We start from the raw sequence: 17,898 nt of genomic DNA on the forward strand, positions 1-17,898 counted from the left end.
CAGTGGTGCGATCTCAGCTCACTGTAACCTCCGCCTCCTGGGTTCAAGTGATTCTCCTGCCTCAGCCTCCCAAGTAGCTAGAATTACAGGTGCCCACCATTACGCCCAGCTAATTTTTGTATTTAAGAGAGATGGGGTTTCATCATGTTGACCAGGCTGGTCTCAAACTCCTGACCTCAAATGATCCGCCTGCCTCAGCCTCCCAAACTGCTGGGATTACAGGCCTGAGCCACGACACCCAGCCTTTTTTTTTTTTTTTTTTTTTTTTGAGACAGAGTCTTGCGTTGTTGTCCAGGTTGGAATGAAATGGTGTGATCTCAGCTCACTGCAACCTCCGCCTCCATGGTTCAAGTGATTCTCCCACCTCAGCCTTCCAAGTAGCTGGGAATACAGGCACTATGTAATGGAGACACCATGTGATGGAGGGCATCATGCCCGGCTAATTTTTGTATTTTTGTAGAGATGTGGTTTCACCATATTGGTCAGGCTGGTCTTGAACCCCTGACCTCAGGTGGTCCACCTGGCTCAGCCTCCCAAAGTGCTGAGATTACAGGCGTGAGCAACTGCGCCCAGCCAGTTATTATGATTGTTATTTGAGATGAAGTCTCACTCTGTTGCCAGGCTGGAATGCAGTGATGTGATCTCCGCTCACTACAACCTCCTCCACCCAGGTTCAAGCAGTTCTCGTGCCTCAGTCTCTTAAGCAGCTGGGATTACAGTAGTGCACCACTACTCCCGGCTAACTTTTGTATTTTGTTGTTTTTTTTTTGAGACAGAGTTTCACTCTTGTTGCCCAGGCTGGAGTACAATGGCACAATCTCGGCTCATTGCAACCTCCACCTCCCGGGTTCAAATGATTATCCTTCCTTAGCCCCCTGAGTAGCTGGGATTACAGGTGCCTGCCACTGTGCCTGGCTAGTTTTTGTATTCTTTTAGTAGAGATGGGGTTTCACCATGTGTTGGCCGGGCTGATCTCGAACTCCTGACCTCAGGTGATCCCCCCAGCTCGGCCTCTCAAAGTGCTGGGATTATAGGCGTGAGCCAGTGTGCCTGGCCTTTTGTATTTTTTTTTTTTTTTTTAGTAGAGATAGGGTTTCTACTAAATGGCCAGGTTGGCCAGGCTATTCTCGAACTCCTGACCTCAAGTGATCCACCTGCCTCGGCCTCCCAAAGTGTTGGGGTTACAGGCATACGCCACGGGCCCAGCCCCACAGTTATTATTGAATTACCCCCACTGTCTCCTCTAAGTCAGCAGTTCCAAAACCTGAGTGTGCATGAGAATCACCTGGAGGGCTGGGCTGTACCCACAGGGTTGTGATTTAGCAGGTTTATGGTGGAACCCGAGAATCTGCATTTCTAACAGTTTCCCAGGTGATGCTGCTGGTCTGGGGACCACACTTTGTCAACCACTGACTTAAATCAGCAAAAAAACCTTTTGAGAAGTGTTCCTGCTGGGCGCGGTGGCTCTCGCCTGTAATCCCAGCACTCTGGGAGGCTGAGGAGGGCTGATAACCTGAGGCTGGGAGTTCAAGACCACCCTGGCCAACATGGAGAAACCCCATCTCTACTAAAAATACAAAATTAGCTGGACGCAGTGTCGCATGTCTATAATCCCAGCTACTTAGGAGGCTGAGGCAGGAGAATCACTTGAAACCGGGAGTCAGAGGTTGTGGTGAGCTGAGATCAAGCTATTGCACTCCAGTCTAGGTGACAGAGCAAGACTCCATCTCAAAAAAAAAAAAAAAAAAAAGTGCTCCTCTGGCTTTGAATTGAAGGAGAACGGAAAGGCAGGGAGCAGCGCCTCCTGAGGGGTTTGGGGTGGCTCATCTGGGAGGCTCTGGGAGTCTAGGCTGCAGGCACCCTCTCTTGTCACCCCAGAGCTTCCTTTCTCCTGGGCATTCTGTGCCTGCGCTGTCCCCAGGCTGTTCCAGCTCTTACCTTGGGTGGTGTCCTCCATCTTGATGGGCACCAGGGGGCTCTGGGGCGCTGAGTCTCCGCTCAGGGAGTAGCTGTGCTCCGCCTGGATGCCTGGCGTTGGGGAGTCCAGTTCCATGTCCAATAGAGGGCTCTTCTCATCCAGCACCGGGTCATCAAAGAAACTGCTAAACAGGTCATTGGAGAAGTCCTCCATATTCTCCGCGAAGTGGTCCAGGTGCTCAGGAAAGTGCTAGGGAAGGAGGAGGAGAAGAGGGAATTCAGCTTTGCTTGGGAAGGGGGTATAGGTGCCACTGTGGTGGTGCAGCACCCCACCACGGCCACCACTGTCACTGTGACCTCCCATTACTGTCCCCATCCCCATTAATACCAGCAACACCATCACCACTACCAACATCGCAACACCAACTCTCATCACTTCCATCATGACGGTTACCACTCTCATCCCATTCTCTCCACCGTCTGCTCCACCCTCACCATTGCTATCTGCAAGGGTGAGCTGTGGATGGGGTCAAAACCTCCCTGGACCAGGCAACAGGACACTGGGCTCTGTGACCTTGGTCAAATTACTTAAACTGTGTGAATCAGTTTCTCCGTCTGTCCTACTTCCCTCACAGGCTGATGCGAAGACAAGGTCAAAGAACAAGCGTGTGTCTATGCCAACAAGTTTGCTTTCCAAAGACAATATTAGTGAATTTTGTATGATCTTTTGCCGGGATGTGAGAAGAGAGTGACGCAGGGTGGTGGGATTCTTGGGGCCTCCAGTCCCCTCAGTAGCACAGTCCCCATCTGTCCTCAAGCTTTAGGGTCTCTCTCCTTTCCCAAGCCATCCCTTATACGGAGAGGTTAGTCTTTGGAGCACTACTACTTAGGTTCGAATGGTGGCCTCGATCCTTCTAGCTATGACTCAGTGCTGTTTAAAGTGTGGGTGGTGACTCATTAATGGGTTGTGAAATCAACTTAGTGGGTCACGAGCAGAATTTAAGTAAAAATAAAACAGAAAAAAAAAAAGAGTAGAAAATATCAGAGTGAAGTTAAATACCTGGCAATTAAAAAAAAAATCACGGTTATATCACCTGAGGCCGGGAGTTCAAGACCAGCCTGACCAACATGGAGAAACCCTGTCTCTACTAAAAATACAAAATTAGCCAGGCATGGTGGCACATGCCTGTAATCTCAGCTACTCGGGAGGCTGAGGCAGGAGAATTGCTTGAACCCGGGAGGCGGAGGTTACGGTGAGCTGAGATTGTGGCATTGCACTTCAGCCTGGGCAATAAGAGCGAAGCTCCATCTCAAAAAAAAAAAAAAAATCACAGTTATGTGTGTGTGCACACACAGGTGTGTACTCGGTAATGATGTAACATACATTTCTTAGAAAGAAAAAAGTCTGAAAAATCTTGGTCTCCATTATCTTGGAAACAAGTCAATTAACCTCTCTGTTTTATTTTGTCCTCTGTACAGCTGGTTATATTAATAGTGGCTACCTGCTGAGATTGTTGTGAGGATTAAACAAGCTAATCCACGTTCAGCCCTTAGAACAGTCCCTGGCACATAGTAATTACTCAATAAACATGACCTCTTACTGTTAATAAAGTACCTCAGTGGCTGACATATATTAGGTGCTTGTAAGTTATTTTTTGCTCTCTAAAGAATTATAAGTGTGTAAAGAAATGTTTCTTTCTTTCTTTTTTTTTTTTTTTTGAGTCTCACTCTGTCGCCCAGGCTGGAGTGCAGTGGCATGATCTCAGTTCACTGCAACCTCCTCCTCCCGGGTTCAAGCCATTTGCATGTCTCAACCTCCCAAGTAGCTGGGACTATAGGCACACATCACTACACCCAGTTAATTTTTTGTATTTTCGGTAAAGATGGGGTTTCACCATGTTGGCTAGGCTGTTCTCAAACTCCTGACCTCAAGTGATCCACCTGCCTCAGCCTTCTGAAGTGTTGGGATTACAGGCGTTAAGCCACTGTGCCTGGCCAAGAAATGTTTCTATTATTTGTTCCCTATTTATTGAAGGAATGAATTTGCTGGTAAGTCAGAAGAGATGGGGATGGGGGGCTGCCTTAGGTCCTGGATCCCCACCTGCTGAGTGGTTAAGGGCTTGTGCCAGGGGATCCCTTCAAGGTCTGGAGTTGTTGGCCCTTTCTGGCCTGGACTATTGGGAGGCTGTCCCAATCTGGAAGGGATAAGCAGAGAAGCCTTCCATCTGAGCATAAGGTCCAGGGCCATGTGAGTCTGTCCGCATGGAACAGGAGGTGAACACGAGCTCTGGAGTCATACAGACGTGCTTTTGACTCCTAGCTCCATCACTTGCTAAGTTGCTTAACTTCTCTGTGCCTCAGTTTCCTCATCCATAAGCGGAAAATAATAGTTCCTACCTCATAGTGTTGCCATGAGGATCTACAATTTTGTTAGATTAGTACTCACCTCATAGGAGTGTGAGGGTAAAATTAGTAAATACTGTAAATATAAAACACAGATCAGTGCCTGCTACAGAGTGAGAGCTCGATCATGGTTAGCTATGGTTATCATGAAATCTGCAGCCCCAAAACTCTGGCCCTGAGCTCAGCTTGGAACCAATAGTGGGGGTTGGGGGTTACTGAGGGATGTTTGGTCTTCTCCAAACAAAGCCTGATGAGAGAATCCAGGACAAAATGAGCTCAGAAGCCCCATTGGCAGAGGTACTCATCCACTTCCCAGTTTGCCAGCAATCAATCATCATGCATTTCTGTTGTGCTTTTTTGAGATGGAGTTTCACTCTTGCTACCCAGGCTGGAGTGAAATGGTGGGATCTCAGTTCACCACAACCTCCACCTCCCAAGTTCAAGTGATTCTCCTGCCTCAGCCACTTGAGTAGTTGGGATTACAGGTGTGCGCCACCACAGCTGGCTAATTTTTGTATTTTTAGTAGAGACGGGGTTTCATCATGTTGGTCAGGCTGGTCTTGAACTCCTGAGCTTGTGATCTGCCTACCTCAGCCTCCCAAAGTGCTGGGATTACAGGCATGAGCCATCTGTTGTGCTTTTAACCTTCCAAAGTGCTCTCCTCTGCATCATTTCATTTAATCTCCACAATTATCCAATGAGACAAGGAAGTTGGATATCGGCATTTGACAGAGAGGGAAACTGAGGCCCAGGGAGCTAATACAGGGAGGTGCCCACTATCCCTCACTGCCCCGTCCTTCTACAATGCAGCAGACCCTCCCTGGTAGGGTAATGGATCTGTTCCCTGTTCACCTGCTGGCTTCCAGCACCTGGCTCATGATACTGGTGGAGGGACAGGGCCTTGTAACCCAGATGGCAATGCCATCAGTATATCTATTGTCCATCAATACCTGGAGTGAGGCAGTACCAGGAAGTCAGAGCTGAATGAGTTTCTAAGAATCACTGTGATCCCAGACAGAGGCCATTTACAGAGTACAACCAGCCCCCAACCACCCAGCCAGTCTCAGCCAGGGCTGCCCTAGCCACACCCTCCGCAGAGCCCGGGCCTGCCGGCTGGGGGCGCTTCTACCAATTCTCTCCCTTAGGGTCTCTCAAAGGTCTGGCGTCGGGCCCAGTGGGAGGGGGCTGCGAGCAGAGGGAGCCGGTGAGTCAGCCGCTAAGGTATTTCTCCAGCAGCTGCTTCTCGGGCGATAAGGGTTTGCCAAGCCCCTTCCTGGGGCCTGGGAGAGAAGAGATGCTTCCTCGGATCTGGGCTGGGTTCCCCGAAGGCCTTGGCTCAGGCAGATGACCCAGGTTCTTCCCAGAGACCCTTTTAAGGTGCCCACAGGAAACTACTTAGAGAGCTCAGTTGGCCCCATTGTGTGAGCAGCCCCCACCCCACCTGCTAGAAACGGCAGCCAAAACCCAGCAGGATGGAGCTTCCAGAGCTGCGGGAGCCAAGTGGAAGGGGAGGGCGGCCAAGGGGCAGGAGGGTTGGGGGTGGAGGACACTCCGACGCCCAGGTCCTGTTTGCACAGGGCTTCTTCAGGTGCTGGGTGGACGGTGGGCGCGTCCCATCACTCCCAGACCCACCTCATCCTCCTGGGAGCACTGCCATCAGGTGCTCCCCTAGGGAGCTCTGGGGCCCTAGTTCCGTCTGATGCCTGGCCTCTCATGGCGGTTCAGTCAGGGTTGGTTTCTACAGTCAAGTTAGAGGCAGAAGGGACAAGAGAAAGCTCACGATCCACAGCCTCCCCCGCCCCCGCCTATTTCTCAGTAGAGAAAACTCGGGTCCAGAGAGGGAAACGCAGCTACTCAGGACGGCACAGTGAGACAGCTGGGGATGTCCGGGCCACACAGTGAGCTGGTGCGTCCAGGGCTGCCCTGGGGTGTGCGGGACCTTCGGGTCCTCTCACTCCTTCCACCGCATCCACCTGGCCCCATCCCTGGAAAGCCTATTCTGGAGACCTCAGAGCTCCTCCGCTCCAGCACTGCCCCTTGTCCCCGCTACCCCCAACCACACCCAGCCCGCCCTCCGCTTCACACACAAAAGTTCGGGTTTCGCTTGTCGGCTGGAAAGTGGGGAGCAGGAGGAAGGGGTCGGTGGCCAAGAGTCCACGAACGGCAGGGAGCCATGTGTCAACGCTCTGAGGCGACAGGGTTCTGCAGGGGGTGAGCGTCCTACGGGGGTGCCTTTCCAGGCAACGGGGGTGGGAAGCCAGAGAAGGAAATATTATGATTTGTTTCCCTCCTCGTTAAAGACTTTTTCCTATAGTCATGCCAATATAAGCTCCTTCTCGGCTGCGACGCGCAGCCGGCGCCGGCTTCCCTCTCTTGGAGGAGGTTCCCGAGCTCTCCGGCTCGCAGACCCGCGTACCCCTCCTTTCGGCTGCACCCACTCCCGGAGCTCGGCCTCAGCCGCCCGCCCTTTTTTTAAGAGAAGGATCTGGGCGCCGCAGTCCTGGAGCCGCCCACAAAGGGTTAACTCGGGAGCGCCCGGAGCCGCCCCTCGCCGGAATCCGGCCCGCTCATTGGTGGGAGCCACAGAGCTCCTGGCCAATGGGGGGAGGCTGAGAGCTGCTGCCCGCGGCGGCGTGGAGGGCACTGGAGGAGTGAAGGGCCCGTGCGGAGGAGGGTCCCGGCCTGAGCCGACCCCCCGCGGCCGGGAGAAGCGCCGGCTGCACTGGCTCGGGCCTGCATGGAGCCCCTTCTGCGTCTGGGGCCGAGGCAGAAATGGCCTGGCGGTCTCGCGGTGTCCTAAATCCCTCATCAGTAGCATGGCCCCGCCCCACCTCCGCAGGGGAAGTGGAGAGCGAGGGTCTCCCCTACGTCCCCGGCTCGAAGGGCGGCCGGGCCTCAAATCCCCTTGCACCTCCATCTCCAGCCATCCTACCGCGGGGTGCTTTGGTGGCTCTCTGATGGCGGCCGAGGGGACTCTCCCGGGGCGGTAATGGGACTGGCTCTGGCCTTGTTTTCCCCATCCCTAAATTCCTTCCCTAAGGTCAGTGCAGACCGGGTAAAGCTCTGGGGCGCAGCTGCCTGCTGGGGTCGGTGTAGGAGAAGGGTCCCTGACCAGAAGTAGCCTCAGCGCGCCCCCTTCCCTCAGGCCCCTGGCTCCTTGGCGCCTGCACCCCCATCCCTAACTTCTGCCCCCTCCCTCAGCCCAGGCTGGTTCAGTCTGTGCTTGGGGAAAGGAGGAGGAGACCGGAGTGGGTCCAGGCTCAGCTGTGGGATACAGGGTGGGGGGAATCCTGAGCCCGGACATTCCTTCCGAGAGAGTGAGTGCTAGGGAGAGATGGGAGGAGAGTCCTCTCATATTTCCCCCTTTCTTCCCCCTCCTCCCGCAGGCTGGGGCCCACAGACCCCCCCCACCCCAACACACACTGACCCATACATTCCCGGACGGTTACTTGCCTCGTGGTCACTAGAAAATTGTCCCATTTCAAGCTGAAGGGCCTTCAGTGTGAGTCACTGCTGTGCCTGAGGGTCGCGGCGCGGGGGCAGGGAGGGCCAGGAGTGGGAATGAGAGGAGATGGGCCCCTTGGGTCGCCAGTTGTCAGCAGACCCACTTTGTCCTTGTCCTTAAGCATTGCCATCCAGTGTCTGGGGGTCCTAGGAGACCCAGACCTGGCCTTCCCAGAGCTAAGGCCACCCTGTGAAGGAGAAAATGCACTGAACTGAAACTCAGGAGGCCCTAATTCAAGACCCAGCTCTGCTCTGAGACCTGGGCAATGGCAGGTGTCTCCTCTCCGGGCCTCAGTTTCCTCATCTGTTACAGTCTATGTCTCTGTTGAAGTGAGTTGGCAGGGGCAGAGTAAAGTGACTTAGTCTTCAGAACGTGGACCTTTTTCCTCTGCCCTGGCCTCTTGGGGACTGAATGGAGTGAAACCAGCTCTCCTGGTCCCTGGAGCCAGCCCTTCCCAGAGTCTTCCTGGCAGAGCATGGGGGTAAGGGAGCATGCTGTTCCAACCTCCAACCTCACTCTCAGCCCCCAGTCCCCGCAGGCCGAGGGAAAGTGGCTGCTGAAGTTTCATATTTTCCCCTACTGAACCATTCACCACAGAGCCCAAGTCCAAATATGCAGAAATACTTCTGTGTGTGTGTGTGCACGCATGCGTGTGCACATGCCATGCAGATGTGGGCTGAGGTGTTCCATTGTACACAGGGGAGCACCACCTCTCTGACACCATGTAATGAAAGGTATACACACCCATCGACACATTCAGACGGTTCCATCTACAGCCTTGTACAGGCGCTATCACACATTCAGACACCCCCACAGAGTCACATAGGCTGACACTGTCAGGTGTGAATGCAAACTCAACAAGACACACTCATCAGATGTGATCAGACACTGATTCGCACCCGTACGCTCACACACATGCGAAGTCACCACAGACATAGCATCACACAGACATGGTCACGCACACTCGCTGTCACACACACACCATCTCACATGACCACGGAATTAAATGTTGGCAGCATCAAGCCAACATCTTAGTGCCCGAAATGACTGAGTCATGTGAACACCAGTGAGGGAGATTTGGGAGCCCTGGGCTTGCATGAGGCTGGGACAGTGAGGGCTGGAGAAAGCGCCAACATGGGGACTGAGCTTTTCTTGGCCAATGTGTGCTGGAGAAAGGAAGCAGAGAGGAATCAGCAGGCTGATGCCGGCTGCAGGCTACTTCAAGGCAGAGCAGAGTCCTGGGGAGGGTGTGTATTCTCTGTATCCCCCCCTGGCCCTGTTAGTCTGGCCCTCTCATTGCCCCTCCTGACACTGGTAACCCCACAGCTTCCTCAGTTTCCCAGCCAGCCCCTGGCGTCTTCTGACCAGGCAGCCCATGTGCTGTGGCCCAACCCTGGGGCAGGCGCCAGGCACTGTCTGGGCAGGAGGAAGCGATGGCAGCGGGTGCCGGCGCCCAGGGCTGGGATTAGCTGTATCTGGCACCTCCGAGGGCACAGCAGCCCACAATCTGGCTGCTGGAGATGCTGGTCTATAGGCAGCGGCCAGGGGATCTCTGCAGGACAGCTTAGGACGCTGGAAACGGAGTAGGGGGGTTGGTGCCAGAGGCCTCTGGAGAATTAGGGCATCTAATCACATTCATTTATTCATCATTCATATGTTCATTCAGTATTTACTCAGCATCTACTGGGTGCTCAGCTCTGTGGATACAGAGATGAACAAGACCCTATTCCTGCTTTCAAAAGGCTTTCCAATGATGTGACTACGAAGGTCGGTCCAAGTCTTGAACTCTGATCCCTCTCCAGAGCATCCTCCACCTTACATCAAGAGAGGTCTTCTAGGCCAGTCAGGGGGGCTCACAGCTGTAATCCTACCACTTTGGAAGGCCAAGGTGGGAAGAATGATTGAGGCCAGGAGTTTGAGACCAGCCCTGGGCAACATAGTGAGACCCCATGTCTAAAAAAAAAATTAAAAAATATTAGCCAGGTGTGGTGGGGTGTACCTGTAATTCCAGTCACTCAGGAGGCTGAAGCAGGAGGATTGCTTGAGCCCAGGAGTTTGAGCCTGCAGTGAGCTATGATTACACCACTACAATCTTGCCAGGGTAACAGAGAGAAACCATGTCTCTAAAAACAGGAATCTTCTAACACTTAGGAGTCACTGTGTCATCTCTCCGCTCCATCGATGAGGAACTTGTACTCTCTCCCTAAGAGTACAAGTACTCTCTCTCTTAGGACAGGGTACTCTGTCCTAAGGGTAGTAGGAAACTATATTCATTGACAGCTGTCTACTACCTTTAGGATCGAGTACAAGCTCCTTGGTGTAGCTTCACATGACCCACCCGTATGGCCTATATGTCTTGCTGTGTCCAATTCTTGTCCAAATCTGCAAAGCCTAGCACTGGTCCTGGCACACAGAGGGTGTTCAGATGTTTGCTGAGTGACTGACTGACTGACTGACTGGATGAGTGTGTGAATGAAGGACTGTGTCAGAGCTTATGGACTCAGGCCCTTTTTTCTGCAGCAGAGAGCCTCCAGGAATGACCATCCCGAATCTTGCTCTGATGCCAGCTTGCTCCTGCTCCAGGCAGAATTTCCATGTGCTTGGACTCCTTCCCTCGGCTCCTCCCTAGTGGGGCCGCTGTACCCATTCTCCGGGTTGTTCTTCCCCAAGCCTTTCTGTTCTCAAGCCCCAGCCAGATCAGGTACCTGGGAAGCACAGACACCACTCATGCTGGAATTGCTGTCCCCCCAGACTCAGCCAGGCCGAAGGGTATAAACAACACAGTGGCCAACCCGCCAGGGCTGCTCTCCCGGCCCCTGGCCAGCTGGAAGGCCCTCCTCGCCTGGAGCCTACTGCCTCGCTCTGGCTGGAATTCCCTTGGCCTCTTCCCTCTCCTCATTGCACTCAGCATTTGGCCTCTGACTTCCTCAGCAGTCCCAGCCTGTCTGAGTTGTCCTCAGGTTTTATTTTTGGAAAGAGTGGTATTCTCTCTCCTTGTTTGCTCCCTTCTTTCAGGGAAGGTGTGGGACCCCTGGGCTCAGCTGGGGATTAGGCTATTGCCTGCAATCCCTGGGGTCTGGACCTCTCTGGGCCTCCATGGGAGGGGACCTCCAAAGACTCTTGACCCACCCGATGCTTCAAAGCCAGCTGTCTCTGCCTTCCTTCCCCCACCCAGTAGGTGACTAATGCCTGCCCTTGCCCTTCTTGAAGAGCCCCACAACGGCCAAAAGAAATCATTACAATTTAGAAGCTGAAAGGAATTTTGGTATCATTAGTTCCACCCCCTCTTATTTGCAGAGGCAAAGCAGTTCAATGGTTATAAGCAAGGGAGACAGAGAGACCTGGCTCTAATCCTGGTTCTGCTACTCACTGTGCAGGCTTTGGATAAGTTACTTAACCTTTCTGAGCCTCAGTCCTGAATATAAAATGGGAATATTCATATCCACCCCAGCAGGTTGCTGTGAGGATGAAATGACATAACATTTGTAAATTGCTTTATATAATGCAGGACACATAGGAGGAAGGCTCTCATTAAATTAGCTGTTATTATTACAGATGAGGAAAATCCAGAGCTGGGGACAGGAGTGCACGTGCCCAGGGTCACATAGCCCAAGGTAAGCAGCCATTTCCAGAGTCATTCATTTGTCTCTATCTAACTTCCAAGGAGAAGAGGACGGGCACCAGCCCAAAGACACACTTTCCTTGAGTCAGTTGAATGGACAAACCCCTGGGTCTTCAGTGCCTACCTCCTGCCACCATGCCCAGGCCCACCTCTGTGGCAGGCGTTTCCTCCATTGCCCCAGGGCCCTCTTTCTTGCTCACTGAGGGTCAGGGGTCTGGGGAAGAGACCCTAGCACTCAGCCCCAAGTAGCCCCCAGGCCAGTGGGACTCTGAGGGGAGAGGGGAGTGCTGGGTGCTGACATCACAGAGCAGAGAAGCTAGAGCCACAGTCATGCAGGCCAGCTGGGGCCCTTCCAGTTCGTCCAGATGTCTCAGGAATGTGCTGAGCTGGGAACTACCACCTTCCTTCCCTCCCCACCCCCAGCCCCTCATCCCTTTGCTTGCTCAAGCTCTGCTTCTGCCTACCCCCTCGGCTCCTCCTCTTTCATCTCTCCCTGGGAGACCTCCTGTCCACTGTCCCTCTGGCATGGTGCCACTGTCAGGCTCCCTCTCAGTCCTCTGAAGGGATTGCCAGAGGCAGGAGCCCTTCCCCTTCTGCAGACTCCAGGGGCTGAACTTGTGGGGTGGAGGGAGATGGGAGCTAACAGGGAGGAGAGAGTTCTGAGCAGACAGTGCATGCCAGATCCCAAATGTGGAACTGATTTGCAGTCCTGGGGAGAAAGGGGTGAAGGCTTTGGGGTGGCAGAGGGCAGGGCTGGAAGGATGGTGAGTGGGGCTCTGGGCATCTTGTCCCAGCCAATGAGTGGGAGGGTCAAGGAGCTGGGGTGCCAGGCTGGGCTGGGCTCAGGAGGAGGGTTCAGATCCTTCTAGACCCCTGGGGTTCATAGGGACGTGCTTTGTCTGATAGTGGAGGGTCCTGAACTATTGGAGGGGATGGGGGAGCCTGGTTAGGGTCCTGGTATTGGGCTAGGAGCCAGGACATGGTTCAGGCTGGAGCTCCCAGCCCCGAAGAGGAACAGCCTGTCCCTCTGTAAGGGCGGAGTTGCCTTGGGCCTCCCCAGGCCAGCCTGGCTCTGAGTGCTGGGGATGAAGGAACCAGAAGGGAACTGGTGCTCCTGGCCCAGTGTGAGAGTCACATCAGGGCATGGGCAGAAGTCAGAGGAGAGGAGCGACCTGAAGTCAGCTTTGAGAGTCACATCAGGGCACAGGCAGAAGTCAGAGGAGAGAGGGAACCTGGAATCAGCTGCTGCCCTGAGCTGCCCTAGGCTCAGAGAGGGCCCACAGTTCTGTCCCCCCAGGGGAGAGTCCCTGATCACCCAGACAGGCGGACAGCTGAGAGCCCCCTGATGGACCGCAGACTTCCTAGCACTGAGACCATTCAGAGGAGCTGGTGACCATCACCTGGTGCAACTCCGAACTATCATTGGCTCCCCACTGCCTGCTCAAAAACTCCCAGCTCCCAGCATGGTATTCAAGGGCTGTCAGAAACTGATCCTAACATACCACTAGAGCTGGAGCCCGTCATTTTCTCTTCTCTCCAGTCTACCTGGATGGACCACTCCTAGCTCCTTAAACCTGCTGTGATCCCCATGGCTGCAGGACCTTTGCTTATACCTCTCCTGGTGCCTGCAGTGTTTTGTCCTTTATCTCCTCATTCTAACTCTTCCTGTCCTTTAAGGGCCAACTCAAATGCTGCTTCCTCCAAGAAGCCTTCCCTGATCACCAAGCTTGAAGAGTCATCTCCCTCTCTGTTCTACTGTAGCACTTACAGGCTGTTAGGTCATTGGTTAATATCATGCCCTGAACTCTAATTATGCACAATGGGATCCTGCTGTCCTTCTAAACGTTAACTTTCTTGAGGGTAGGATCAAGGACAGATTTCATCCTTTTTTTTTTGAGACAGAGTCTCACTCTGTTGCCTAGGCTGGAGTGCAGTGACACGATCTTGGCTCACTGCAACCTCTGCCTCCTGGGTTCAAGCGATTCTCCTGCCTCAGCCTCTCAAGTAGCTGGGACTACAGGAACGGACCACCATGCTCAGCTAATTTTTGTATTTTTTGGTAGAGACAGGTTTCACTGTGTTGGCCAGGTTGTTCCCAAACTCCTGACCTCAAGTGATCTGCCCGCCTCAGCCTCCCAAAGTGCTGGGATTATAGGCATGAGCCACTGCACCCAGCCAAATTTCATCCTTGAGCCCTCTGCAGAGCTTCAAACAAACAGGGCCCAGCATATACTCTGCCTAATAGTAAGGATCATAATATAATAAGAGTGAACATTTATGTACCAGGCGCTGCTCTAATTCCTTGCACGTAGTATCTCATTTAAGCTTCAAAAGATAAGATGAGTATTCTTAGTACCCTCACTTCATGGATGAGATGCTGAGGCTCAGAGTAGTTAAGTAGCTTGCCCAGGTTCCTTCAGTTAGCAAGTGGTCAAGCTGGGATTTGAACCCAAGCTCTGACTGCAGAGCCCATGCTCTTAAGCACCCACAACAACACTGGTTGCTGAAGGAATGATCCCGCTGCTCCATTGCAGCACCTAGTATAGGACCAGATACAAAATATGGGCCCCCACTCCACGTACTGGGTTCATGCCCAGGGATCTGGCTTTGCTCCTTCCCTGGCCATTCCTCTCCTGATGCCCAGAAAGAGCCCCAAGAAGGGGACTGGGGCTTTTTGACTTTACCCAGAAGAAAGAGCCTTCCGTCTCCAGACAGTTGAGACAGATGATAGAAAAATAAAATCCATGCTGGGCGCAGTGGCTTATGCCTGTAATCCCAGCACTTTGGGAGGCCAAGGCGGGCAGATCACCTGTGGTTGGGAGTTCGAGACCAGCCTGACCAACATGGAGAAACTCTGTCTCTATTAAAAAAAAAAAAAAAAAATATATATATATATATATATATATAGTAACCTGGGTGTGGTGGTGCATGCCTGTAATCCCAGCTACTCGGGAGGCTGAGGCAGGAGAATCCCTTGAACCGGGGAAACGGAGGTTGTGGTGAGCCGAGATCACACCATTGCACTCCAGCCTGGGCAACAAGAGTGAAACGCTGTCTCAAAAAAAAAAAAAAAAAAAAGAAAAGAAAAAGAAAATTCTTGTGATCAGTGCTCTGCAGGGCTGGACAGGGGGGACACTCCTACAAGGGCTGTCCAATGCCGTGAGGCTTCCTTTTAGGCAATGACAATGACAATCACAATTAAAATGGCAAGGGAGATCATATTTAATAATAATTTAATTACATTTAAACATAACTAAGAGGCCTGGGTGCGGTGGCTCATGCCTTTCATCCCAACACTGGGAGGCTGAGGCAGGCAGATCATTTGAGGCCAGGAGTTTGAGACCAGCCTGGCCAACGGCCCATCTCTGCTAAAAATACAAAAAATTAACCAGGCGTCATGGTGGTCACCTGTAATCCCAGCTACTCGGGAGGCTGAGGCAGAGAATCACTTGAACCCAGGAGGCGGAGGCTGCAGTGAGCCACTACACTCCAGCCTGGGCAACAGAGGAGACTCCATCTCAAAAAAAAAAAAAGAACAAATAAAATAACTAAGAGTATAATTGGATTATTTGTAGCACAAAGGATAAATGCCTGAGAGGATGGATACCCCATTTTCCACGATGTGAGTTTTTTTGTTTTGTTTTGTTTTTGAGACAGAGTCTCTCTCTGGAGTGCAGTGGTGCAATCTCGGCTCGCTGCAAGCCTCCTAAAGCACATGGGATTATAGGCGCCTGCCACCACGCCTGGCTAATTTTTGTATTTTTAGTAGAGATGGGGTTTCACTATGTCAGTCAGGCTGGTCTTAAACTCCTCACCTCATGATCTGCCTGTCTTGGCCTCCCAAAGTGCTGGGATTACAGGCCTGACCACCACACCCAGGCCATGAGGTGATTATTGTTACATGCCTGTACCAAAATATCTCATGTACCCCGTAAATATCTAACCTACTATGTTCCCACAAAAATGAAAAATTGGCCAGGTGTGGTGACTCACGCCTGTAATCCCAGCACTTTGAGATCCAAGGAGGGAAGATCGCTTGAGCTCAGGAGTTCAAAATCAGCCTGGGCAACATGGCAAAAACCATCTTTACAAAAAATTAGCCAGGCATGGTGGAGTGTGCCTGTAGTCCCAGCTACTTCTGGGGCTGAGGTGGGAGGTTCACTTGAGTCTGGGAGGCTGAGGCTGCAGTGAACTGTGTTTGTGCCACTGCACTCCAGCCTGGGCAACAGAGTGAGACCCTGTCTCAAAAAAACAAAATAAAATAAAAACCAAAAGAATAAAAACAGCAGTGGCAACTATTGTTTATGAAGGGTTTACGGTGTGCCAAGCCCTCTACCAGAATTTCTAATGGAATCCTCTTAAGAAGCCTATGTTTTACCATGAGCCCTACTTTGGGATGAGAAAAATAAGTTTGGAGAGCTTAAACACCTGCCCAAGCTCACACAGGTGACAAATGAGAGTTCCCAGGTCTGAGCAGCGCTGAAGACATCCCACCTTAAGCAAGGATCACCTCCCCAGCACTTGCCCCATCATCTGCCATCTGACCTGCAGACCCGATGTCTGCTCAGGTTGAACTTGGTCCAGGTAGAGTAGGCACCTGGTCTGGGGATTTTCCTGTTTAAAATCTCCCCACAGTGGGGTGGATTTGGGATCTACAGCTCATCTCTGTTCCAAACTCATGCAACTTTGAGAGACCAAGATATTCAGAACTGAGTTTATTTCTTTTCTTTTTGTTTTTTTTTTTTTTTGAGACGGAGTCTTGTTCTATTGCCCAGGCTGGAGTGCAGTGGTGTGATCTCGGCTCACTGCAACCTCCACCTCCCAAGTTCAAGCAATTCTCCTGCCTCAGCCTCCTGAGTAGCTGGGATTACAGGTGCCCGCCACCACTCCCAGCTAATTTTTGTATTTTTAGTAGAGACGGGGTTTTGCCATGTTGGCCCGGACAGTCTCAAACTCCTCACCTCAAGTGACCCGCCCGCCTCGGGCTCTCGAAGTGCTGGGATTACAGGCATGAGCTACCATGCCTGGCCCTGAGTCTGATTCTTAAGCTAGGTAAGTTTCCATGTATTAATTTTATTATACTTTATAACTGATAGATATACATTATATATATTCTTTCAGTGCACAATATGTTTCATAACAGAAAAGGCCATGATGATAAAGTGAAAGGGAGAGGTGGCATTTAGGCTAAGATTCACGATTTGAATAATCGAATGAATGAATGAATGAATGAATCTACTTTAAAAAAGAGGCCCATCAAGGCTGGATGTATAGAAGTGTCCTTTCTTTTACTATCTATTCACCTATTCATTCCTCTATCATCCTCACCCTACTTGATCCTGCCTTCCTTTCATCCATCCAATCCATAAACATTTCCTGGCTGGGCGTGGTGGCTCACACCTGAAATCCCAGCACTTTGGGAGGCCAAGGTGGGCAGATCACTTGAGGTCGAGAGTTCGAGACCACCCTGACCAGCATGGAGAAACCCTGTCTCTACTAAAAATACAAAAATTGGCTCATGCCTGTAATCCCAATTACTCCAGAGGCTGAGGCAGGAGAATCGCTTGTACCTGGGAGGTGGAGGTTGCGGTGAGCCGAGTCGCATCATCCAGCCTGGGCAACAAGAGCGAGACTCCGTCTCAAACAATAACAACAACAAAACAAAAAACATTTCCTGAGCACTGTCATTATATCATTATAGCTGTACCTAGGGAATAGCCAAAAATAATTGACTGACACTCCCTGCTCTCAAGAAACTCTCAGTTTAGTTCAGAAATCAGGAGGCCAAGGCCCAGAAAGGGAAAGTGATTTGCCTAAGGTCACACAGCAAGTGAGGGAAATGAGGTGAAGAGGGAAATAGGCAAAGGCTCAGACCTGTTTTCCTCCAAAGCGAGTCCCACTCAGTCACTGTCTGAAACCCGCCTCCCGGCTCTCCATGAAGGCCTGAAGAGCCTGCCTCACTCCATTGCTACTTTCATTTTTGTTATTCTTTTGGAAGGGGAGGAGGGGCTGGTGCCTGCTGCTGTCCAGCTGTTAAGTCGGACCACACATCCCAGCCCAGATGTGTCAGCCTCTCTGTAATGGGTGAAGTGGCTGCTGGGCCATGAGCCAAGGGCCAAGGAAGCCACAGTGAAGCTCTGTCCCAGGGGAACTGTGGGAGGAGGCACACTGAACCCGGCGGCAGGGAAGTCCATGGTTGCTCTACTGTCAAACTGGCCTTGTAGACAATATGGTGTGTCTAGGTGGTGGGGATCAAGATCTTTGACACTCCAAGGAAATCAATATCTTTGACATATTTCCTCTGAGGGTCAGAGTTCTGGGCCACTTCCTGCCCCTCCCAGCTTCTCCTGAACCAGACACTCCCACCTCCACAAATTCTCCAATCCTGGTCCAGGGTCCTGCCATTTACCCTGGCTTCCTGAGGGCTGCTCAAGAGAGTTACACGGAGTTC

At 52.0% G+C, this 17,898-nt stretch overlaps 1 protein-coding gene across 1 annotated transcript in view; it reads right to left on the minus strand.

The window, feature by feature from the left end:
• CREB3L1 (cAMP responsive element binding protein 3 like 1) overlaps positions 1–17,898 on the minus strand; it is a 45,745-nt gene that overhangs the window by 20,142 nt on the left and 7,705 nt on the right. Inside the window, exon 2 of the mRNA XM_032283470.1 lies at positions 1,939–2,167. Coding sequence (XP_032139361.1) covers positions 1,939–2,167 — 229 coding nt within the window. The remainder of the gene's footprint in view (positions 1–1,938; positions 2,168–17,898) is intronic.

Source organism: Sapajus apella, unplaced genomic scaffold (genome assembly GCF_009761245.1).
Source record: "Sapajus apella isolate SASKATOON/1434 unplaced genomic scaffold, GSC_monkey_1.0 scaffold14, whole genome shotgun sequence".
Taxonomy (NCBI): Eukaryota; Metazoa; Chordata; class Mammalia; order Primates; family Cebidae; genus Sapajus; species Sapajus apella.